At 35.2% G+C, this 25,136-nt stretch overlaps 3 protein-coding genes across 5 annotated transcripts in view; 2 read left to right on the plus strand and 1 right to left on the minus strand.

Moving 5' to 3' along the window:
• On the plus strand, positions 1-7,827 carry LOC135684428 (box C/D snoRNA protein 1). Its single transcript, XM_065199990.2, has 10 exons — positions 1-44; positions 974-1,013; positions 1,443-1,511; positions 1,938-2,044; positions 2,541-2,626; positions 3,432-3,535; positions 4,206-4,274; positions 5,739-5,819; positions 6,264-6,338; positions 7,253-7,827. The coding sequence occupies exons 2-10, from the start codon at positions 982-984 to the stop codon at positions 7,374-7,376; spliced, it is 747 nt and encodes a 248-aa protein (XP_065056062.2). The 5' UTR covers positions 1-44; positions 974-981; the 3' UTR covers positions 7,377-7,827.
• LOC135684427 (uncharacterized) lies at positions 7,253-15,484 on the minus strand. Of its 3 annotated transcripts, none has more exons than XM_065199988.2 (7): positions 15,360-15,484; positions 14,213-15,122; positions 13,462-13,561; positions 12,383-12,602; positions 11,021-11,121; positions 9,503-9,748; positions 7,253-8,931 (listed from the first exon to the last, which is right to left on the minus strand). In XM_065199988.2, the coding sequence occupies exons 2-7, from the start codon at positions 15,064-15,066 to the stop codon at positions 8,839-8,841; spliced, it is 1,614 nt and encodes a 537-aa protein (XP_065056060.2). In that variant the 5' UTR covers positions 15,067-15,122; positions 15,360-15,484; the 3' UTR covers positions 7,253-8,838. The 3 variants fall into 3 exon arrangements, with proteins under 3 accessions (XP_065056060.2, XP_065056061.2, XP_088971181.1); XM_065199989.2 differs by having other exon boundaries at positions 15,224-15,365; XM_089115055.1 differs by lacking the exon at positions 15,360-15,484 and having other exon boundaries at positions 14,213-15,217.
• LOC135684425 (PCI domain-containing protein 2) overlaps positions 15,396-25,136 on the plus strand; it is a 15,182-nt gene continuing 5,441 nt past the window's right edge. Inside the window, exons 1-11 of the mRNA XM_065199986.2 lie at positions 15,396-15,575; positions 20,303-20,344; positions 20,627-20,674; positions 21,008-21,081; positions 21,256-21,321; positions 22,320-22,361; positions 22,776-22,830; positions 22,990-23,093; positions 23,199-23,274; positions 23,422-23,516; positions 24,683-24,729. Coding sequence (XP_065056058.1) covers positions 15,540-15,575; positions 20,303-20,344; positions 20,627-20,674; positions 21,008-21,081; positions 21,256-21,321; positions 22,320-22,361; positions 22,776-22,830; positions 22,990-23,093; positions 23,199-23,274; positions 23,422-23,516; positions 24,683-24,729 — 685 coding nt within the window. The 5' untranslated portion in view covers positions 15,396-15,539. The remainder of the gene's footprint in view (positions 15,576-20,302; positions 20,345-20,626; positions 20,675-21,007; positions 21,082-21,255; positions 21,322-22,319; positions 22,362-22,775; positions 22,831-22,989; positions 23,094-23,198; positions 23,275-23,421; positions 23,517-24,682; positions 24,730-25,136) is intronic.

Consider the following 25,136-nt stretch of genomic DNA (forward strand, 5'->3'; position numbering starts at 1 on the left):
GTTTACGGCCATCTGGAAATCACCGAAAGTGCACGTGTGGAAAGGTAAAAACATTGCTCCTCAAGTTTTTTAGCTAAGATTAGTCAGCTAAATGCAATAGAATGAAATTCATAAAGTATATTAAACATTTTTTGTAGATCTGGCAACAATTATCTTTATTTGATGGATGTTTAACATCAGGACACTTGGCCTTGAAAATCTTTTGGGCTCTTGTTGTGGTATTGGCAGCTTGCTATACATTTTATTAGAACAGATTTTATTTTGACAGTTTACCATTGATTAATTTATCATTTATTAAAATATATTCCATAATTGAAACGCATAAATTGATCAAGTACAGTAATTAAATTTACCTGAGTTCAAGTATTTTGGCGATGTTGAATGGATGTTTGACAAATATTCAGTTTCTGTTACCACATTCAAACTTACTATTTAGTTATATTCCCGAAAATAATAAGTTATTGTAAACAGCAGGACACATATTAGGACAGGTACTAAACTTAGATATGATATCCCAGTTAAGAACACGGTAGGAAAGTTACACAACGGTATGCAATCAATTTTTCTGAAAAAAGCTTTGCTTACTTTCAGTGAAGGGACCAAATTTCCAATGTCACTCTGTCAAATGCTGCAACCTCTTCTTGTAAGTAAGAAACATGAAGTGCACCAAAAATTTATCAGACCAGCATTTTTGTGCATTCTCAAATCAATACTGGTAGTATCTTGTGAAATCTCAAACAAGAAATGGTATATAATTCATTTCTATGCAGCATATGATTTATAAGATGTAAATTTACAATTTGTTAGAGGATGTGCCATTGGAAAGTGCCAGCAATCCCCAAAAAGCAGACCTATAAGTTCTTAACTTAGATAAAAATTAGGGAAGGGATCTTGACACAACCTGCAATAGGTTCATTTATTTGTAGTCCAATTCCAGATGTTTTCATTTGATTTATATTTTGTTGTGTTTCAGTTATAAACATGGAGGAAGAGAAAGCGAATTCCTGTAAAAGGTATGCAATTTAAGGATACCAAATTGAATTAAAAGTAATGAAATATCAATTACATTGGAGCAAATCTGGTGCCTACAATCCAGGGTGGAACATTTGCCAATTGCCAAGGAACACATTCTGGGAATACATTTTATGTGCATCTTTTTTATAGCCTAGTGTCGTGTAGCCATTGAAGTATTTATGATAACCTGATAACCTATTTAGAGAGCTCCTCCATAATTAATCTATCCTATATATAATCATGTGGTATCCTTTCTTTCTTAAGTTGTTTAAGTGATTCTTGTAAATTCAACATATAGTATATATAATTGTATCATAATTTCATAGAATTTTATGTAGGATGGATTAAAAATTGAATGAATCTGAAACTTAAATTGGAACTGGTGCATTAAAAAAGAAATGCAGTACTTTATGTTTACATTCTAACAGGAAGTGTGAAGTCTGTGAAGAAACAGAGTCAAAGTACAAATGCCCTGGCTGCAGTATGCAGACTTGCAGGTATTATGTGTACATCATGCAAAATGACATGATAGATCTTTCTGTCTTGTTTTCTTGTGGAGAAGGATGCTGCTAAAAATATATTGCAGAATTTTACAGCCTAATATGCTACGTATGCTCTATGTTTCTGTGTTTCTGTTGTTATCTTTAAAGGTTTTGAGTGGATACTCTTATCAAACAACTGCACATCACCAGGTATAAAAAACCAATTGACTTTAAGCAAAACTTGTGGTATGAACAAGTGATTGTATGGACATATTTGATCAAATGGCTGACTTCCATGCATTTGTTTATCTGTAGAAACCTTGGAAGATCATTCCATTTTGTAAATATAATGGTATCATGATACTGAGCTATTTCTGTGCCATTTAGAAAAGACCATTATTCAAAGAGGTTTATAAGCCAGAATCCTTTCACTTTTTCTAGCTTGCCATGTGTTAAAAGACATAAAGTACAGAATGAATGTGATGGGAAAAGATGCAAAACTGCCTTTGTTGATATCAAGGAATTCTCTGATCAAAATCTACTAAGTGGTAACTAACATTTTTGTTGCATTGAAGACTGTTACTTCCAGTATCAATACCTATAGAATTATATTAGTTTGTGAGCAGGCAAAATGGCTGATTTTCACTGCAAATGAATACAAATGTAAGATGGCTGTGACTTTTTGATGATCTAAAGAAAGGTTTTTTAGCTTAGCTCAGACACTCACCCCAACAATATGAACAAAACTACTTCATCATTTTTTTGCTATCATCCTCATTGTTGCCATAATTATTATTATTATCATCATTGAAATTATATATCACCATGCTCCCTCTGTTTTTACATCAATTACCCTATTTTTGCTTTTACAGTTTCAGCACACCCATAGCACCAAGTGCTTTTAAATTCTGGTTGGCAAATCATCTTTCACCAAAATTGTATGATTCCTGCCAATCAGTTCAAAGTTATATCTTATAAGTTATAATTAAGCCAATGCGCAATTCTTTGAAATCTTCCCATTATTTCAACATTTGATTTTTACAGACTATAGGTTTCTAGAAGATGTTTCCAGGAACACTGATAGTGCAACAAGAGATTCATTAAAAATGTTCAAGTCACACAACAAGCATGTACGTTACCAGGGTTATCAGTAGTTTATTTTTATAACACTTTCTTTTTGTTGATATAATTTGTTTCAAAATTCATTTCAAAGTAAATTATGCATCAGCCTTGAAATCAAATAAGCTCATAGATCCAGTGAATTAATGCAAAAAGAGTTCTTCATTGTGGCTTCAAAAATGTACTGTTTTTAGAATTTTCAAATTTTGACCACATTACACCAAAGAACACCAAGTAATTCTTCTAAATATGAAAAATCAGCTCAATATCTCAAAAAATCAGGTGAGATCTGGCCCATGATATTTTCGAAGTTTGCTAACAGATTATTTTTACTTGCCTCTGTTCATAAAGCTATAAACAGAGACAAAAATCAACAGAGAGATTTCATTGGGATAGAGCCTGTGCTGAAGTGGCCAACTCGTAACACTATTAACTGATTTTGCTTATTTAGAGGTATTTCTTGGTGCTTTTTCAGGTTATGGAATCCAAGTTCAAAAATTCTAAAATTAATCTTCTATGATTTCGTCACTTAAGAACTCTATGATTTATGCTCTCCACAGTGTCCTAAACTGAGTAAATGTAGCATACCTGTGTAGCAGATTTAAAGATAGACATGGGAGAATGTGACAAAAGATCTTGAATTATAGCAAAACCCTTATGTGGTGAGCAGCAAATAATGTCTTAGAAGATGCTTGGTTACCAACATATGTCTTGATTAACAATATCAGATCCTAGTTTTTTAGCTTCTAAGCCAATGTTGTCAATTAATTATTGTGATGAAACATTTTAAGAATTTTGGTTGTTGTTTCAATCTAGAGATACAATTTTCTGAAACAAGCAAGAGCAAGGAAAATCAATCTTCACCTGTTGTCTTATGGAATGACAAGGCAGAAAGAAAACACATCAATGTTCAATTACAAGTATAGTTTCAGCATTTCTTGTCATATTTCTACATGATGAAACTTTCAGTAGTTTCAACTGAAATTCAATCAATAAATCTTCAAACCTCTCAAGTTATGAAAAGACTGGCTAATTAGATAATGAATATATTGTTTCTGATAATTTTTTATCTATGATTTTATTATTTTTTACCTTTACTCTTTAAATTAAGGCCTGCTGTTACCTCATTTGGAAGCTTTTTTATTTCTGGATTATGCATGCCTTAATTGCAACACAGTGGCATAATGATAAAGGCATAAAAACTATTTTACTAATTTTTAGATTTTGAACACATAACCTGAAAGAACACCATAAAATAATGTATGGAATTTCATTTAGATTGCCTGTGGTATGGCCATGTGGCTTTTCCGAATCTAGCCACTTTATAATTTGGCAGTCCATGGCAACAGTAATTCATTAGATAAACTCAAAAACTTTGATCCTCCCTGAACAATAACCATATCTCTAGAAATCTACAACATATTACAAATCTTGAAATTGAATTGCCCATTTCAACCATTTCAAAGTGTTTCACTGTATTCTTTCTGCTCATTTTATCGCTTTGCCACCATATTGTCAATGCTTATATCCCTACTCGATAATGTTGAATAATCCTTGTGTAAACCTATAGCTCAAAAAGCTTTTTTTTAGGAAAAAATGTTTAGTTTGGAGAGTGAAGCTAAAATTCATTCATGAGGGTCTGGAGCAAACCATTCTTAGGTAATATTTTTTTACAAGTCCTGTTGAATTCCAAACCAGGACATAAATCCTCTATTTCATAATTTAGAAAGAGAAATGTATATATCTAGGTTGCTATCTTCCTTGTGATCATTTATTAATTTACTAACTCGTGAATAAAATACCAACAAAATGAAGGGCACAAAGCTCCCTCAGAAATCATGCCCTAGACATCAGAAAATCAATCATGAGGCTACGTTCCCACATCATCGAGAGCAAGTTGGGCTGTTGGTGCATCAGCGCAAATTGCTAAACCTGCCACTGATCTAAACAGGAAGAGGTTACTTTGGAATTTTTTATATTAACCCTCAAATTTAATTGATGAAGGGGAGGGAATGGATAAGAAAAGACTCTTTTCCCCACTAACAGCCGATGCACCAGTCCTACCTAATAGCATCCAAATAAATGCTAACAGCATAAAGGAATGCCTAAAGGTACAAGAAATTTTATTGAAGGCATCAAGAGAAAAAGAAAAAGGGAGGGGGGGGGGGCGGGAAAATAAACAGCACACTCTATATGTCACCTTTCACTAAGCAAAGTGAAACCAACCCTTTGCCAAAAACCTTAAATGCCCCCAAGAATAACCTAGGGAATGAAAACCGCCATGAGCCATAAATGTTGCCCTAGCATTACTAAACAAAACCCCTGGAGGCCAAGACTACTTCGCAATATCAATAAACGAGTAACACAAATGCAAGAGAACTACGAGAAAGCCTGGCACACGAGACCAAAAAATATGAATATCAATAATCAACTCAGGAGTAACAGCCAATGCAAAAGCCCCTCGTAAAATTAACTCTGATTATATTTCATTAAATCATCATTATAAAGGGGCTGAATTAAGTAGGATATACTAGGGTTTGATCCGAATCAAACAATTAATGAACAGCAAGCTTTTATTAAGATTTTTCAATTTTTTTGGAAACAAACGTTTTATTGATATTTTGAACTTCAATATTTTAGTCAAACATTTTCACAAAAACAAAATTCATTTCCTTTGTCTTGACCATTAACCAGTTTTGGGTTCAGTAAAGCCGTTAAGGTCCAGTAAAAAATTAGATTTGGTCAAAGCCCATGAAGTGAGTCAAAGCCCATGAAGTTTTTAGGGAACCTTATTTTATTTTAATTATCTACTCCTTCACTGCATTTGAATTTGCTGTTGTTAAAAGTTTATAAGCTGATGATGATCATTGTGCAATTCAAAACTGTCTTTAATGATAAATAAAATGGTTTTTTTCTTAGAAAATATTATAGTGCATTTTCTGAAAAAATCTAAAGAAAATAAATGTCAGTGAAGTGCCTTTTTGCATGATAATCCAATAGCCAATTTTGTTTCTCAGCTAGCTCGTATTTTTACAAACTTTTTATAGTTTTGGCTGATGTTTCATATATTCAAATTATCTGTTCATATGATTTTGGAGATGCCTACTTATAATTCATTTTTAGAGTTGACGAAACAACAACATTAAAGGATATTTTGGGGAGATTCATTGATCCTGAAATGTCAGATCCACTTATTAGATACAAGTAAGTGTAACAATCACTAATACTTTGTTGAGAATTATTTCTACTGGTTTCAGGAATACATTTTAGAAATTCAATGTAAATATCATGACCTAGTAATAGCAGGGGCTAATGATCTCAGTTGTAAACTTTTGCATTCTGCTTACCAACTTTCAGCTCTTCAAAGCTAATATGTATTTGTGTTATAGTCATTTTGACTTCGTTTCATTTACCTTTATTAGACATCTCTTTCTGTTTCCTTTTTGCATCTCTCTAGCAGGGATGGTCAAATAGTGGAGAAAGGCAAGCCTGTTATTTTGATAAGATGGCATCACATTTTCCCATCATTTTAGAACAAAATTTGGGAGGGGGGGGACTACTGCCCCCTCTTCCCCCAGGTTTCTGCCACTGCTCTCTAGGTTAGCTATAGGTTAGCTATCTGTAAACCCAAATTTTAATGCTTTTCAGACTGAAAAGTTACATCAACAGTGGAATACAGAAAATAAGAGTCTATTTAAAAAAGGAGGGTTCATTGGACAATGGGTAAGGATTTTAGAGCATTACGTTCATAACCTTGGACTAGAGTCTTCACTTTCTCTCTTCTCCTCTCTTCTTTTCTCATACCTCTGCTCTTGCAGTCATTTCACATCCCACAGTTTGCCGTCTCTATATTTTAGCACAAAAAATAACATTCATATTCTCCTTAAAGGGAAATAAATAATCTATGATGCACTAAAAAGGTTTCAGGGACATCGGTTTGATCAAGACGCTTTTTTTGTAATTTGTTTTATTTACATTTTATAATCGTTCTGACAAATTTAGATTTTCTTGTCCCAGGGATATAAATGTACAGAATTTTGCTGTGTAGCTAATATGGGATGTTTCGAATTACAGGAAGTTTTAACCCCCATCTGTCCCTTTCCCTATTCGTTCTCACTGTTTTTTTCTTACTGCTCCTAACTTTCAATTATGAAAAAGAACACTACAAAGAACACTACAAAAACATTGCTTCCTTTAGCGTGCCTTTAAGAAAATTTTCTTTTGCAAGTTCAATCATAAGCTTTTTCTACAAGTGAATTTAAAATTTTAAAAATTAGTAAAAAGATTACAATACCCTTGTATGACGAGGATTTCTCTAAGTTTAAACTTTCTACACGAACAGTCAAAACATACTTTAGCATAACTACATATACTGGATGGATTTGACAGTAAAATTTGGACCACTACTTGCAATATTTTTTTATCCCCAGAACCACTTCAATCAAGACTTTCGAGTCCATAACTCAAACACGAACCAGTAAGATCAGGCAACGTTTGAATAGTCTTTAGTCATCAAATCCGAAATCATCAACACCATTTTTGGGTTTCCTTGCAAATACAAGTTACCGTTCTATTACCAACAATTTTATATCACTTTTGTCTATAGGTTTCTTATAAAATTTCACTTTATGTTGCAGGTATTTTTTACTAGATCAGTCACAATCACTGACACAGATTTTGAAAAATAAAACTGTTTTTGAGTATCCAGAATTTCATGTTCTTATTTCAGGAAGAGACGAGGAGTATTATAATGTCATATAAGTACTTTATTTTGAAAATTCGATTCGCGCAATCTTTGGGTGGGTTTAGTATGCGAAAGATATTTTGATTTACTTGCCAAACGTGCTAAAACATAGCATTTTCATGCATAATTAAACGTAGGTTTTTCCTATCTTTACAAATAAATGAATTAACTTATATTTTACCACTCTTAACACATTTCATCCGATATCTAAATACTACAAAGTTACGTTCGCTTGACAAATGTCATCACCTACAGTGAATTTCGCAAAAAATAGCCCAAGGACCATTAGAAATTGAGTTGTTTTTAAATAAACCAAAACAGAGATAAAAACCTGTGTATTTTTATGGTACTATATCGGTATATCATATCAACTTTATTTATGCTTGAACCTAATTTTACCGAAATTGTAGCAGAGTGTGAGTCTTGAAACAAATTTGTTAAAAATATATTGTTTTGTATGAAATAGAAGACCAGGTTCTCTTTGTTTAATCATTTCCTGCATCTAGATTTTGTAGAAATATGCAATCTTTAACTGCCTAACTTGCCATTGATCGAATTAAATGCTAGATTTCATATAACGACCTCCTCTTTTGTTTCTTTCAGCATATCTTTCTTTAGGGCCAACAATTTTAGTGGGATTTCTTTTTCATGAAGCAGGGCAACCGAAAATTAATCCCACCGAATTTTTTCGAAACCAAAATTTTTCCTTATGTCAAAAGCTAGGAAAAACTCCTTTCACACCAATGGATCTCCACAATAACAAAAAAAATTAACCTAGATATTGTTTGAGTATTACTATACATCCAATACATATCAATTTTCAGTTTCTGGTTCTCCTTTCTTATCAAAATATAAGATACCCGACTCATCTTCACTTGCTTCTCTTTACACTCTACATTCAAGAAACTTGGGTTCTCTGTGTGCTGAAAAGATGCTTCTACTGGCTCTTCATAATTTCCTTCAATTATTTCTTTCTAACGTTCGTTGTGATTGGCAATTGAAAACTCCTTCGTTGTCATTAGTGATCGAAAATATTGCTTCCGCTTCCAATTAATTTTCCTCCATGGGTTATGAAAATGATAAAAAACCTCCTCTGAATAAGAGTTTATGACACTTTTGCCTACACTTGCCTACAGAAAGTGTTTAATTCTTTACCCACCGAAATATTTTCTTTCTACCAAAATTTTTCAAGTTCTTACTAAAATATACACCGAAATTTCAAAAATATGACCGAAATTTTTTCCACCGAAGTTTTCCACCGAAAATATATCCACCGAAATTTTGGCAACGGATTGGTACTTAAAAAATTTTTACGATAAAATCTAAATATTGCAAGGAGAAACATAAATTAGAATAAATTAAGACCTTATAAATGTTAACCCGCAATGCTGCTGCTAAACAACTGAAAGCGACACTTGCTCCTACGTAGTTACTCTGAATCAACGGAATGCTATTCCTCAAAACTGGAAAGTGGTAACGTTAAGTTCTCGGTGAAGATCGTTTTAAGTCATCTTTCTCTTTGTATTTTCTCCGCCTTTCCTTCTTCATTGCCTTGTCAAGCAGTCGGCGTATCTGAAAGGAATATTTACATAGCATAGTTATAAATGATTAGCAGAAGACAACAATTTAGTCCCTATTTTTTTGCATACCATGTAAAAATCTTTACCAAATTTCAATAGCTTCTTCACAGTACAGTAAGGTGCTGGCACGAGGTGTAGTGAGGTAACGTTCCAAGTGTACTGAACAGGTTGTTGTATGGCAAGTTGTTCAAAGTAACGAATAAATGACTTTCATGCAGAGATGCCATTAAAAACACTTGATTCAAGATTTTCACAAGCTACCACCCAAATTGTATCCTACGAGACCTTGAAAGTGATTTTTGTTAAACCAACGTTAAAGACATTCGAGGGAAAATGCGCCACCGAATTTCAGAAGGCTACAGAGAGTCGTTTGGCGCTTGAAAGTGGGTACCACACTTGCTAATGCAGTTTTTATCAACAAAACCCTGCACTGAAAAATGTTACGGCCCCTGGACTATCTGTATATTAATTTGCAAGCGTGATTGGTATCTTTAGGGTAACGATATCATGCATAAATTAATACTTTTGAAATTTCTGGGCAGGTAAAAAGCTCTGATGTATACCTCATCGGTAGCTGCCACGTCTTTTGGACTTTCGTATTCAGCATTTTTGGCTGTAAGAGCTGCATTCTTTGCTAGAAGCTTTTTAACCATGTCGAAGTCACCTGCTTGACATGCAAGGTGGAGAGGACTAGTCCCTGAGAAAGCATCGATGTTTACATCAGCACCACGATCGATCAGGTAATTTGCTAGTCTATAATTCTGATTCTCAAGAGCCATGTATAAACAGGTTTTGCCACTTTTTCCTTCCTGGAATAACGAGAAACACTTGAATCATCAACAAAGATTATTTAAGTGCGGTTCTCTGAGAAGTTAATTATAAAAATTAAATGTATGCATATAACAAGTAGATGGGCAATATTAAAAGTAGCAAGACAAGATTAATATGATTTATCCCGTAAGAAATGACACCAAAAGCTTCCATGCACTAAAACCAGACTCTATTGCTCCTTCCATTAAGAAATCTGTACCAATGCTATTCTTAAAATAAATTTATTTGCTTCAGACACTAACGCAGAATGGATAGAAGGCTATATGACCTCACACTACAGTAGGTATCAAAATAGGAAATTGAGCAAATCAATACGAAGCGTAACTCCCCTGACAGCCTTGGAAACTGTCATTTAATTGTCATGTTGGGAATTCAATAATATAAGATTTTTGTCAAATTACCTTACCCAAACCAAGTGCACTAATCAGGCAAAAACTTCAAACAAGTCCATCCAAAAACTTAGGGCAGCAGCGAAGATAGTTCTGGGGCTGGTCTTCCAGAATAGGATGGAAGAATAAAGAAGTCGAAAGAAAAAATCGTAATTATCCCCCAAATTATTTTCTCTAGTCGAAGTTTGTCTAAGCAGTAAGTAGGAGGGTTGTGACATCCTCCACAGTTATTCCCTGAAATTCACTTTAAGATAGGATATGGCGTAAGAACAAGAGGGGGGGGGGGGGGGGTAAATGAAGCAGACGCGTGAAACCCAATACTTTTAGAACAACTTTACCAATAATGTACCCACAAACAATGTTATGACGGGATATTATCCTTGGGTGAGATTTTTACCTGAAAAAAACTTGATGGAACTAGACTTCCACACTTGTTCCTATTGCTTAAATAACGTAATTGTTGTAACATGCATAATGGCTTTTGTTTTCATTTTTCTGATCTTAAACCTTTATGTCAAGGCCCACGCCACCGGAAAGGCCATGCCCCCTCCCCCACTTTTTGGTAAGCAAAAATATTTTCAAAGAGGCCCTGTTTTGAAGCACTAAATTCACGTTCATTGTATAGAACTTGGCCGCTCCGCCTTGAAGTTCGTGGCGTGGGCCCTGTATATGACGCTCGATGTTCAAAAGAAAAGTTAAAAACAGCTGCCCTGCTTTTCTTCAATATGTTTTCATTCTATATTGGTTGGTATTATCAATAAAATTCAAGGGGTAGCCTTGTAAGGTAATGGAGCAGTTTGGCCTCACTGTAAATCGATTTGAAAGCCTTTCAAAACTAGTAGCTGATATATGGAAACTCACTATCAAATTAACATCACATTTGTTGCTCACTAGAAGATGAATGACTGCTTCATTACCAGTACCAAATGAATGAGCCACGGCAATGTGTAACGGAGTTTCACCTGGAAAAGATTAGTAAAGACTTCATGATTAAACAGGCAGTTCGAAGCCAGGGGGCTTGGAGGCTAAAGCCCCCTCACTTTCTTCTGAACTATGATATTCAGGTTATGGTGTCAATCAAAGATAATGGAGGAAAACTACCGAAGAAGTTTGCCAATTTGTCTAGAAAATTTTTTAGACGTTTCATACAAATGGCAATGTCCCAAAATATATGTAGTATCATTACTCGAGAAATGCTACCTTATAACAGTATTAAAAATATCGGAAGGTGAAAAGGACTGAAATTACTTTCGAAGGAAGGCGAGAGAGCAGAATTTGCTTTAAAAAAGTGGGAAACGCCTAGTCTGTGATTTGATGCAAAATATCTCTTGTGCAATGCAAACTGGAAAACCACGGTGGGCATACGATTTAGAAGGAATAATCTAGAATTAGACGTCAGAAAGAAGGTGGGGGCTCAGGTTTTAGAAGATGCTATGCAAGGAAGAGAGGATAAAAGTTCACTCTTCGCAGGATGTCATGAAAGCTAATTTCAGGGGCAGTGCCTAGTAATATCATGTGCCTAGACAATTTTGTTTGGGGGGGGGGAGCGAGCAGAAAATGTTTGCGACCGCATCCTTCAGATTAGCTTAAAATGCATCTCAGAAAACTTCTTGCAGTTATTTCTTGCAGTCATTTCTTATAGTCGTTAGCTTGCTTCTTATAGCAAGTTATTTGAAATACACTCTTTTTTTGTACGAGTCAGTGAATTCGAGTCCAGGTTGACTGTTTTTTCAAAAATATGAGGGTGGATTGTTCTTAATTTATTCCTAAATTGATGGGTTGTAAGCAGTGCAATTATAAGCGTTTTCGCTCAAGGGAGGTGTTCAGGCCTTATTTGGCAACAAAGTGAGTGAGATAGCCATAATTTGCCCACAGGTTTGAATACTCACCGAAAACGAACCCACATATGGCTAAAAGTCCTCGTTTATTAGATAAAACGTTGTTCAAAATTGCATTTTACAGTAGCTCAGCCTCAGCTTGTTCTTAATTTGTTATTAACTTTTGACCAATTTGAGGCTCGTGTTCTTATAAAAAAAGAGTGTATTACAAAAAAGAAAGTTGACTGTGACTAACCATGACCAATAAAATGAATGAATTATAGGTTGAAATTTGGCCAAACTTCCTAGTTAATGCTAAGGCTCCCGCTGCATGACCAACTTTGAATTCTGCAGACATTGCCCCCCCCCCCCCCCAATCAGCACATCCCTGTTCAGGAGTACTTACCTTCAAAATTTCTCGTTCGCATAGCTGATTCACATCCAACAGATGGCGATATTAGTAATTTCTGCAAAAGCAACGACACTAACGTTTGCTTGCCAGTGCGACACGCTATGTGAAGAGGAGTATCACCGTGACAATCGACTACAGCTATGGAGGCACCAGCGTATATCAGTCTTCTAATATTGTCTTCTTGTTTGAGTACGACAGCGAGATGAAGGGCTGTCTATATAAAAATCAAACACGGATCAATAAATTTAGATAACAAGCAACAGGGAGAACATGTCGGTTCACGGAGCCCAGATAGAACCTATAAGAGATTCTATTTTAACAGTCATTTAGATTTTTGCGGGCCTTCTCAAAATTGATAGAAATACAATGGGTAAGGGTAGGTCATTTGTCATGGAGATAAAGCATCTGGTATGTAGCGCAGAAATGACCCAAAAGGGTGTGGTCTCAAGTAACCTGATCTACTTGAAAGACCAGAATGTACTTTTATCATAGTTTTGTTAGGTGTGAAGTGGCTAAGGGCACTTGAGAACCTGAGCTCCAATGAGATAATTTTGAAGATTTGCATATGTAATTGTATTTGTTTCTACCCAGCATCCGAAGGTAATTTTTAGGACATGGAGAAGCTAATGCTTATTGAGCAGTGTCCTGGTCCTTCCTCTCGATTTGACCACACCTCATGATTCCTACACCTGGAATTACAGAGAGCTGGCGACTCTACTCAATCTGGGTGAAAGTTTTGTCATGCCAGGGACTCAAACCATGGACCCTTGGATCTGTGGTCAGCGCCTCTAACCACAAAGAAGTTCAATACTCTCCTCTCTGAAGCCCTGGATGCTTCAGAATGTCCCTGGGGTATGCTTGTCCCTGGGGTATGCTTGTCCCAAGAACACATTCTTTTCAGAGGTCTAGCCAAGTTAATTAAAATTTGAACTTCATTTATTCTCTTTTCAAAAATTCTTCATGATTAGATTTGGAAATTCTAACTATTCTCCCATTTAAAAATATAAGACCTAATGAACCCCTACTTTGGCCTCCAAGACTACACCCTGGGATGCTTGTAATAAATGTCATACCTGGCCTCTTTTGTTTTGTACATCCAAAGATTCATTCTTCATCATATCAATGAGCTTGTCAACAGAAGAATGCTGTTGTACAGTTGCTAAGTGCAGAATCCTATAGAATGAACCAATCAAAGCTATCAAATGACAATGCAGCATGATTTGTTGACAGTCATTTTTAAACTCCCCATTAATTATCTATACACGTGTCAAACAGGTCTTTCAGCTTTATGGGTCTTTTGTGATTAAACGTTTTAGGAATATCAAGACCGTAACAACAACAAATCAAACTAAAGTTATGAAAAAATATTGCAAAAAAAATAAGGATAAATAAAACAAACCCTTTTAAAAACCTTTTTCAATGCTCTGTGTCATCATTACGTAAAGATTTGCAAAAGAAGCAATTGTAAGACTGCAAATCTTGAACCTGGGAGGATGCAGTAACATCTGATGAAGAGAGCATTTATGTAATGCATGATATTTCCCATGAAAAACCTCAAATAGTTATTTTATACCCAGCCTCCCTGAGATCAAGCAAATCAGTGTTTTATCTATGAATGTTTGATAAGCAAGGATAAACCGCCAAGGGATGCAGGGAAGCTATAAAATCCTAGGCTCTACCCAGCATTCCAGAGGGTTGAGGTTTTTCAATGGTTTGGGGAGGTGCAGTGGCATAGGAGTGCTTGGGAGGAAAAACCCTGGCCACCACACCACATTTCAGTTTGGTAGCAATAAATGATCATATTGATATAATATAGCAACTTACGTATCACCATCGCTATCCTGTTTGAAAAGATTTATACTCGATTTTGGAGGTTGTTGAAGAGTACCTTCTATTACAGTTTCTTCGCTTCTTGCATTTTCTGCTGACCAATTGTACTCAGATAGTTCAACTGCTGGAGTTCTTGGCATAACAATGTCCAGTTTACCATCTTCACAATCATCACTGTCTACATAGATAGTTGGTTCTTCGTAAACTTGCTCCTTTATGTCAAAAGACTCTATCGTTTCTTGCTCATTGCCAATTTCAGTTTGTTTAGAGTCTGAGTAAGAAGGCTGTGTCTCCAACTGCTCCTTGTCTAACAAAAGTGACTGAGGAACTTTGTTACGCATCAGATGCATCATTAAACCAACAATTTTTTGCTTCTCATTTTCAAGATACTCTTGGAAAATTTTACCTACAGTATCTGGATCAAGATTTTTTCTTTTTCCAATATCTTTTAAAAATGTTTCTAAATCATTTTGGCCAAGATTTTCTAAACTAACACCCTTTGCATGAAGTTCTGAAAGAATTTCTTTCCCCAAAAGTTGGCAATCAGTCATTTTATCTGCTCCCTTCTCCTTTAAACAAGATTCTTTATCTCTATTATCAAGGGCAATTGTATCAATACCTATCTTCCTCTCTTGAGTAGTTGAGCTTTCACCAACAAAAAATTCATTCTTTTCGACATTAGTCTGGCTGTGATCAGCTGCTTCTTTCAGGAGTTGTTCTGGCTCAACAACAGTCTCTGATTGGTTGTAAAACGATCTGCTTCTTTTTTCTCTGTTTTTTCCCTTTGCCTTAGCTGAAATCTCATGTTGAAACTTCATTTCACCCTTGGTAGGTACCCTTCGCTTCATATCAAGCTGTAAACAGTCTTCATTGATTTTCCATAAGAACAAAACACACCTGATGGCTGTAAGCAGAAGCAATTCAGAAAATTCTTAAAATTTAAGTTTTCTCAAATCGAAAAATATAAATTTATACAAATTGTTCACGTTAAAATATCGTACTGACCCGCCGTATGGACGTCCTATGTGCACCCCCTGGCCGTCATGACGGATGTACTACATCTTACATCTAATCGTGTATTACAAGTTGCATGTTCGAAATAAATCAAACACTGAGAAGCTCAAAACCTATTGACTCTAACCTTTGCATCAGGAAACAGCTTCCTCAATTAGGTCGTAATCAATACACCCTTTCTCAACGAAATGCATTTGCTATTGCTATAGCATTTGATCTTGGCATGTTCATGTGTTCATATTTGTAGGGACTTTCCCGCGAAATAATCTCCTTTCCATTTTCGTGAAAAGAGGCTTCTATTTCAAACATGGCGCACACGAGCAGCGGGCAATATTTAAAAGAGGTATGTTTATCTTTCTATCAATTTGTAGAGAGTGCGGGAAAATACCTTTCTATCAATGTTATATACGGCAACCAACTTTGGTTATTGCTTACATGTTTGATAGAAATTTATTAAAGTTAGTTAGCAATTAATGCCTAATACTATTAAATACAATATTTATAAAATTGTTTTTAGTAAACGAGTTTTTCGACCGAGTAAAAAGAATTGAACAAAATAAGCATAGAAGCATTTTCGACTGAGTAAATAAGCAAAAAAGGATATAAAATAGCAAGGAAAGATAGAGAGAATATAGAAAACAACTGGGAAGGGTGTATGATATACTTCAAGGAAGAACTAATTGGTTTTGAAAGAGAAGACCTGAATACAGACTCACTAGTAGTATTGAGTCAGCATGGATCGATCTTTCCATATCATCTCAGAAAATCCTTATAGGATCAGTCTATAGACAGCCATCCGACACAAAAATTTTCCAAAATTTTCAAAACTTCTTGGAACCAATTTGCCTGGAGAGAACTAATATTCTAATAGTTGGGGATTTTAATGCTGATTTGTACTTTCAACAAGATGTACAAAAAGATATGAAACAAGGAAAGAAATTACTGAGAATCCTGAAATCCTTTAACCTGAAAAACGTTATTGACCAACTTAGAAGAATATCTGAAACATCCAAGTCAATGATTGACTTGGTTATCACCACAGATACATCAAAGGTGAAGAAGTATGGTGTCCATAAATCTGGAATTTCAGATCATCATTTAGTATATGCAGTGCTTAACCTACGTAGGCAAATCTCAAAACCAACCATTAAAGAAATAATGAATTATAAGAATATCAACCATGATGCTGTAAAGTCAGACTTTAAGCAGACCCCATGGCATATTTGTTCTATATTTGAAGACATTGATGATGCAGCCTGGGCCTGGGAATACCTCTACAAGGAGATAGTGAATCATCATGAAAAAGTCAGAAAAGCAAAAGTGAGATCCAATAGGTTCTCTCTGCTGTCAGAAAACAGATGAACTTGAGGTATAAATTGCTAAAGAAAGCCCAAGCTGATCCATCAAAAGCAGAAAATTGGGTAAACTACAGGAAACAGAGAAACTATTTGACAGCTTTGTGCATAAAAACAGAAGCTCAATATAAAAAATGAAATTTGAAAAAGCAGACAACCCAGCAAGCTTTTGGAAAACGGTCAAGGCCATGAATGGTGTACAAAAACAAAGACAGATTGGACCAATAAAGGGGGAAAACAATCAAATTCTAACATCAGATATAGACATGGCTAACTGTTTAAATCTATACTTTTCAATTGTGGGGGAAAAACTTGCTGAAGCAAACTCGCAGATATTGCAGACAGAGAATGTAAACTCGAGAACCGAGAACATAACAGAAGTCCAAGATCTGTTGATAAATGAAGACAAAGTGAGAGAGACAATACGGAAAAGGGGGAGCCAGGAAAAAGTTGTGGCCATGACAATGTTTTATCAAAAGACTTGTCCTTATTTGGAGATTTTGCAGCAACTGGTTTATCAGAGATAATAAATAAATGTTTTGAAAGATCACAATTCCCATCCCAATGGAAGCTTAACAAAGTCCGTGCTTTGTTCAAAAGGGGTAACAGGATGGGAAGGGAAAATCACAGACCCATATCTCTTTTAGGAATTCCAAGTAAGGTGCTTGAGTCAATCATATGTGAAAACATTGAAACACATTTTACCAAAAGCCATCTATCAAGTCCACACCAATGGGCCAACAAGGAAAGGTACTCTACAGAGCCATTTCTGTTACACCTCACCGAGGTCTGGAAAGATTAAGTGGACAAGGAAAATGCTGTAGGAGTCCTTTTCATTGATTTCAAAAAAGGTTTTGACTCTGTGTGCAGTAGTGGCGCCACGGGGGGACTGGGGACACGTCCCCCCCCCAGTTCTCAGCAGGATCAATTTTGTATTTTGTCTAAATTCGATGAGAAAGTGTTGGGGGAGGGGTAATATTTTGACACCGTACTTTTTGTGATGTAATCATATGATTTTCAAACTGCCAATTTTCAAACAAAAGTTTGTCATAGGCGTTACCTTCGGATAAAATTGGCATTCCCTGTTGGTAAAAGGGCGTTTTCTGGTGGTTAAAAGTGTGTGGCTTAAATTTTTTTGGTTTGACCCCCCCAGAACTTAGTGTCTGGCGCTGCTATTGTCTGTGTGCCATAAAATGTTGAAACGAAAATTGCAAGCATATGGGATTAAAAGTAGACTATATGATATACTTGATGACTATCTCAGAGAAAAAAAGCAGTACGTGGTAGTAAATGGACAATCTTCTGACCACATGGAAGTTAAATATGGAGTGCCCCAAGGCTCCTTACTCGGGCCAAGACTATTTGCTATGCAAGTTAATGACCTTACCGAATGTACCCAGCAAGCGAACACTAGAGATGTTCGGAGATTGTACAGAATATTACTGTGTTGGGAAAATGGTAGATGAAGTGATGTCACTATTGCAAACTGGTATTAATAGAGAAATATCAGAATGGTGCAAAAGCAATAGTCTAACAATCCACCCAGAAAATCTGAAATAATGATAATATCAAATAAAAAATTCATTGGGCCTCTATCCCCAGTAAAGCTAGGTGATAACGTCATAAAAGTGGTCACTGAATCAAAATGTTTAAGGGTGTCCATTGACTGCAAACTAACCTGGAAATCAGGTGGCCAACGCAGCATCAAAAATGAACAAGAAAGTTAAGCAACTTAAAAGATTCCGTTCACTACAACCAGAAGTCCTTGAAAATATCTATTTCCACGGTATTCTACCAAGCTGCACCTACGGAATGGCTATTTAGGGAACAGGACCATCCTTGGAACCAATTGAGACAAGAGAGCAGCAAAGATAATACACAAGCTGCCTAAATCAACACCTGCGAATAACGTTCTCAAAAAAGCAAATTGGAAAACTGTCGATTATATCTATAAAAGACACGTAGCTTGCCTGACTCATAAAATATACAACAACAAGTGTCCTTTTGCCCTGAAAGATTTAGCGATAAAAACAAAATCTCAGAGATCATCTAGGAACAGTTGCAAAGTGGAACTCACCCGATCAAAAACAAATGTTGGCAGAACTTGTTTCAAGCATAGGGCAGCGTTAATTTGGAATAGACTGCCACCATCAATGATGATTCAGGAAAATTATGAAACAGTTAAAAAAAAACTATCAGACAATTGCAAAATATTGGATAGCATCTCCTTTGGCCAAGCATCTACCATATCGTAAACTGACTCAAATGTTATTTTCTTTTAAATTTAAGAAACCACTCATGTAAATTAGAATATTTATCTAAGCTATCTAAAACTTTTTAACCTTTACTTATGAGTTAATTAGCAGGTCTACATCAGCGAAAGCTGCCTTTTGGATGACCTGCATTATTAAATAAATTACGTATGTATGTATGTATGTAATAATTTTCTGCTACCCACTAAATTATCATTGTTGGGTGCAGTAGGATTCGGTCAAGTCACAAATATATTGGGGGTGTCGCATCCCCTAAATTCCCTAGTAAATCCATCCCTGATGTCTGTTTGTGACATTAAGGTACCTTGATAGCTACTTGGCTCATCATGCATGTGATACTTGACTTGGGAACCTTGTACATGGCCAAATTTTTTTATTGCAGAACAATACATTTGAATTTGAGAATAACGAATGTTTTCTGAGAAATCATGCGCAGAATTTGTAGCAAAGGCTTTCAAAAAGGCCTTCTCTTCTTTGTTTTCTCTTGTTATCAGGAATGAGAAATTTATATTGTGGACAATTTTGTCCAATAAAAGACAAAACATCAGTTTCAGTGTGATCTTTTCATCTAAAAAATTAATCTTTGTCCTTACACTACACTTTTTTTATTTATAAGAAACTAGTTTATAAGAAAGTAGTACAAGGTTGCCCAAAAATTTAAGAAACTTTAGTACTAGGCTGAAAAAAAGTATCTGCGTTAATATTCGTCCAAAGTTGCTCAACTTTGAAACAAAAAGGCAATTTTAGGTCCTGAAATATGAAACCAACTTAAAAAACTTTCAGTGCTAAAATGCAAAAGTTTGGATACCAAATTAGGAAACTTTAAGTAATTAGCAGTGATTCAAGTTTCTTGTAAATAAAAAACATGTAATTTTACTGTTTAATCTCAGCAGAGGATGGATATTTTATGCAAAAGTTATCTAGATTTGTCCAAAATAAAGAATTATAAGTAGTGATCTGGTAGCTAGGGTGAAAAGTGCATTTTGCTCTTGAGAAACCTAGCATGGACCTGTTCTCCAGTCTGGCATACATCTGATCCTGATTTTACTTCTATAGCAGAGGGAGAGTTCTATATTTTTTTAAGGTTTTTTCTGTTTCAAGACTTGGCATAAAGCCTCTTATCTACTGGCAAACAGCTGACAAATATTTGGCTTCAACCCTGTTCAGACATTTAGCTATCTTCAGTAGCACAGATGGAGAATTTTTGCTTGGTTTGCTAATAACAAAATTTAATGTTACATTATCTCATTTTCCTTTCAGAATCTGCTTCTTACTCTCTTGAAAGAATAGTTGATAATAATGAGCAAGAATTGATATGCCCTGCTGTCAAACAAAAACATACCATGGATGTGAAATCCTTGCCCAAGGGCCAGTTTCTGGAATATTAGCTCTTCAAATTTGTCAACAACAATGTTATGTTACTATTTTGTTCAATTTTTCAGGTTGAAGATGCAATCTCAAGCAAAGATGGTGATACTTGGGGTGTATGTGGATAAATCCTAACTATCATTAAAATTTGTTGCCTATCCTTTATTTCATTCTGTTAACTATATTTCACACTTTACATTGTGCTGAATCAGATATATACAATATTTTATTCTCCTGTGTGGCTAGAATTTTTATTCCCAGTCCTATCTATGATCACGAGCTCCACATGACTATTTGATTAATTAATATGCAGTTTTTATTAACCAAGAGTTATAAAAAAATTTGTATTTTGAAATTATTTTCCTTGAATGATATCTTATGATTATCTTTTATTGAAGGAATTGATGTCTTATAAGCATGCCCATGTTGCCAACCCTAGGCTTCAGGTACTTTTATTTTTAGTTATTTATTAATCTTTTTTATCTATAAATCCTATACTATTCAGTAAATTTAAGAGACAAAAATGGTTTTGTAACAATGTTGGTAGCTAAGAACCAGAACAAAAGTTTAAATATATTTGTATAACACTACTACAAGTATTCATAACACTACTTTTTTCATTCATTGTTTTCTAGATCCACAAAAGTGCAACTAAATATGTGTTAAAGCAGTATTGCATATGCATGCAGTATTAAAATTTGTTTTAAAATCATTAAGTTAGCTGACAATTGCCTATTTCTTGAGAATAATAAATTGTCAGTATCAATGTTTCCCCATAGTTGGAGAATAGCATATCTCTGTGTCAAAAATGGTTTCCATCGCCTTACGATGAAATGGTTGCTGCACACTTGAGGTAATCTTTGCCTTTAAATTTCAAAGAAATACTGATTTGTTGCTATCTTCTCTGCATTTGAAATGGTAAATGCAAGTAGTGTGTCTGAACAAGCAACCTGAGATAAGTTTACAATTTTTGAATCCACCTTACCTTTTTTGATGGAGGATATGACCTTACTCTTTTTGCTCCCAGAGGTGTTTGGGCTGTCAGTGGCAATGATTATGTAGAGGCATATGCATCACAAGCTGTTGTGGTGCAGTATCTTTTCACAATGAAGCAAACTCTCAAGTCGTTTTTGCTTTAATTTTAGTTCTTTTAGCAAGGCCCTATTGTAAAGTTTTGTGTTTCAGTTCATTTCATACCCTTGTATTCATAACTTTTTGTATGTCTGCTTTGATTTGCCAAATGCTTAAGTATTTACATAATTTCTTTAACATATTTCTCAAGTTAACCTATAGTATAGAAAAATGGGTTTTTTTCTTCATACTATATATCCTATTGTATACATCAAGTTTCTAAGTCTGTAAAATATATGTGGAAAGTCGACCTCAACTTATACCACAGTGATATGTTTTCAAGAAAACTTGCTTTGTATTCATGAGTGTACTTAACAGGAAATTTATGCAGAAAAAATTTCTGATTGAACAATGGATTTCCTTTTTGAACAACTTTTGATAAAAGAGTGTAAACTGCAACTTTAGAATTAAAGTTCTTCTCTCCCAAATGCTGTAATTTTGGTCAGTAAAACTCAAAATGAATAAATAATTTTTTAACATTGAACAGCAAAAAAGTTTGCTATTTCTAAATTTCCTCTATAAAACATTGAGCATTTGCAATTAATGAGAGCATTTTTTGTGGTTAGACATATTGCTAAAAGTATTTTCATTCAATGGCTCAACTTATGTGCCAGGTAGTCTTACACACCAAGAGATAGGGTAGCCAAACATGAAGATGAAAGGATTGAACTCTAAAAGTTTACCTGAAAATTTAAAAATGAAACCTGAAAAAGGCTGGGGTATTTGGTATTCTTTAATCCTTAATATCATAAAACAAAAAAGTTACTCTTGATTTTATTGGCATTTTTGATGCCCCGAGGGAACCTTACAAGTGGCTAGTTTAAAAATTTATTAGCAAAGATAATTTTGTAATGTGTGCTCATGCTCAATCCTAAAAAGAGATGTTTATTTAATGAATTTTGTATACGAATCTAGAGGAAAAACCGTTAAGAACCGCGTTTTTCCTTTATTTGAGTTAAGAAATTTCTTGAAAATTTTCCAATCAATGAAAGAAGAAAATTGGTGAGTATAAATTACTCAATCTGCTTGTTAAATAAATAGGGACCAAGATGTGTTTTCTTTTAATAAGTTGACATGAGATAAATGAGGAAAAGTAAGAATGGCACTTTGCCCTGAAGGCTAATAAATATGCTGCATTGATGATCATTTTAAGAGACTTCTATATCAATTTGCGGTGCTACAGTCTCATTTGGAATATGTTTATTTCCTCCTCTATACTCTGTTATGGGCATTATTCAAGACTGTTGGGAAATTATGACGTACGAAATCCTCTGTTACGAAATCGTTCCCACCATCTCTTTGTTAAACTGTCTGTCTGTTTCACTTTCTTTTTTCCCCTTCCTCCTCCTTGATTGTCCTGACCTGCTTCTTTCTCAAAAAAGCATTTTTCGAGAGTACTCTTCTTTTTCTTTTCAGGGTATTGCCTGTTCTTTACACTGTTGCTGTTGACCTCCGACAGTTTGCTTTAAATGTAAGTGTTTGTCTCTCAGTATAAAACTCGATGACCATGCTATACCTCATAGAAAGGGACAGCAATATAAAAACAGTCCTACAATAGGAGTGCATAGCTTTTTGAAATACTGATGTATATCTTTTACTCATATCTAAAAAATTGCCCTTTGCATTTCAGGCTGATCGTCAGTTAGCTAAAGTAAATCGTGGTAAATTTGGCGAGAATCTGGAAAAAGCAGCAGAAGCACTCATGAATTTGTTTAGAGCCTGTGTTAGTGATACGTAAGTTCCTTTTCATGTCTCCCGTCATTAAAAGCTTTAGAGCCCACCGTTTGGCGTTTTTTGGATCACAAACCTTCCCAATTTGACTCTGATTTTTCATTGCAGGAGGGCACCACTTGAAAAATCGAAGAAATGGGGAATGCTTGGCATTGTCAATCAGCTGTTTAAAATTTATTTTAAGGTAACTTTAATATAAGGTAATTTATAAGTTTTAAGCTTATTATAAAACGCTTATTTTAAACTCATTCTTAAGCACTGTTGTTTACTCGTATGACTTGCTGCCTTGCTATTGTATTTTTCAGTATCATTTTTCACCTTCTTTACTCAGATAAACAAGCTTCAGCTGTGCAAACCGATGATTCGTGCAATTGACAGTCTTTCATTCAAGGACCAGTTCAAAGTTGCTCACCTCGTCACTTATCGGTAAATAGTATTTGATTACTTTACCCACTTTGTCATCTTCTAGCCACCTGGAAGTAACAAGATTGCGACATGTTCCACCCTGTAGTAGCTAGTTCAGGCCAGATAGGCTTACTGGAGAAAAATCCGATACGGGAGACAGGGCCAATAAAAGATGGGACAACGATTTTAAAAATTTTCTTTAGAAACCAGCTCTCCTGGACAACAATTACTTCTGTGTTTTTAAGAACTTTGTTATTTTGATTTGTTTCTTAATAATTGGAGATACCAGGTACAAAGATTTTTTGCTACGAATAGGCAATTGAAGTAGGAGCAAATTGCTCGTCTCTGGCCTACGAGAACCTATTTTCTTTGTTAAAATGTCCCGTTTGCAGTGGACTTGTTCCGTTTGCAGTGGACTTGTTCCGTTTCCAGTGGACTTGTCCCGTTTCCAGTGGACTTGTCCCGTTTCCAGTGGACTTGTCCCGTTTCCAGTAGACTTGTTCCGTTTGCAGTGGACTTGTCCCGTTTGCAGTGGCCTTGTCCCATTTTCAGTGGACTTGTCCCGTTTGCAGTGGCCTTGTCCCATTTTCAGTGGACTTGTCCCGTTTCCAGTGGACTTGTTCCATTTCCAGTGGACTTGTCTCGTTTGCAGTGGACTTGTCCCGTTTCCAGTGGACTTGTTCCATTTCCAGTGGACTTGTCTCGTTTCCAGTGGACTTATCCCGTTTCCAGCAGACTTGTCCCGTTTCCAGTGGACTTGTTCCATTTCCAATGGACTTGTCCCGTTACCTGTGGACATGTCCCGTTTTATTATCGTAAATCAAAGATAAATGCACTATTAAACTCTAACAATTTCTACCCTGACTTTGTTTTGCAATTCCTCCCTACTTTGCCGTGGACTATGCATTGTCACTTTGTCAACTCAAGTTCCAAAGTGCATATAACGACGTAAATTATGAGTATAACTGGTGAAAAATGTTTAAGATTACAATTTATGTGCAAGTTAAAATCAGGATATGGTTAATTATATGGTAACATCTACTCCATGCCAATTAATCCTATTATAACAATTTCTGTTATAATGCTTTATTAAATGAGGAAGATAACGGATTTTTATCAAAGATAAAATTAATCGTCTTGTTAAGAAGTAGTATTGACTTGACATGTTATCTTGATTATTTTCCCAGATTCTTTGTTGGCAAGAAGGCCATGTTCGACAGTGACTATAAATTAGGTATTATTTTGGTTATTATATTTTGACTATGAATACGTTCGTTAAATATTTGTTTTTAAAACCTACCTTTAGCTAGCCATTACACTCTTTTTTATAGGAATACTCAGCTACAGCATCATCCAAATTTTGAGAATATCGCAAGAATATTGCTTAGCCTCAGCTCGCTGATTTGTGTCTCATTTTTCAGCAGTAGCCTGTTTTAGAATGTTCATAGCAGACAGTCGCATGACTCATCAATTCGAAACCTTTCTTAAGAATGCAACTATTTTTTATAATTTTAATAAGCAAAAAATAGGTGTAAGCAGGGTCGTCGCTTCTATTGTGCTCAAAACTGCTCCGATTCAATTTCCGACAAAGTTGTTGAACAATCGTTTATTTGCCGACAAACCCTAAAATTTGCCGACGAA

This window comes from Rhopilema esculentum, chromosome 21 (assembly GCF_057945365.1).
Source record: "Rhopilema esculentum isolate cy_ngs chromosome 21, ASM5794536v1, whole genome shotgun sequence".
Lineage (NCBI taxonomy): Eukaryota > Metazoa > Cnidaria > Scyphozoa > Rhizostomeae > Rhizostomatidae > Rhopilema > Rhopilema esculentum.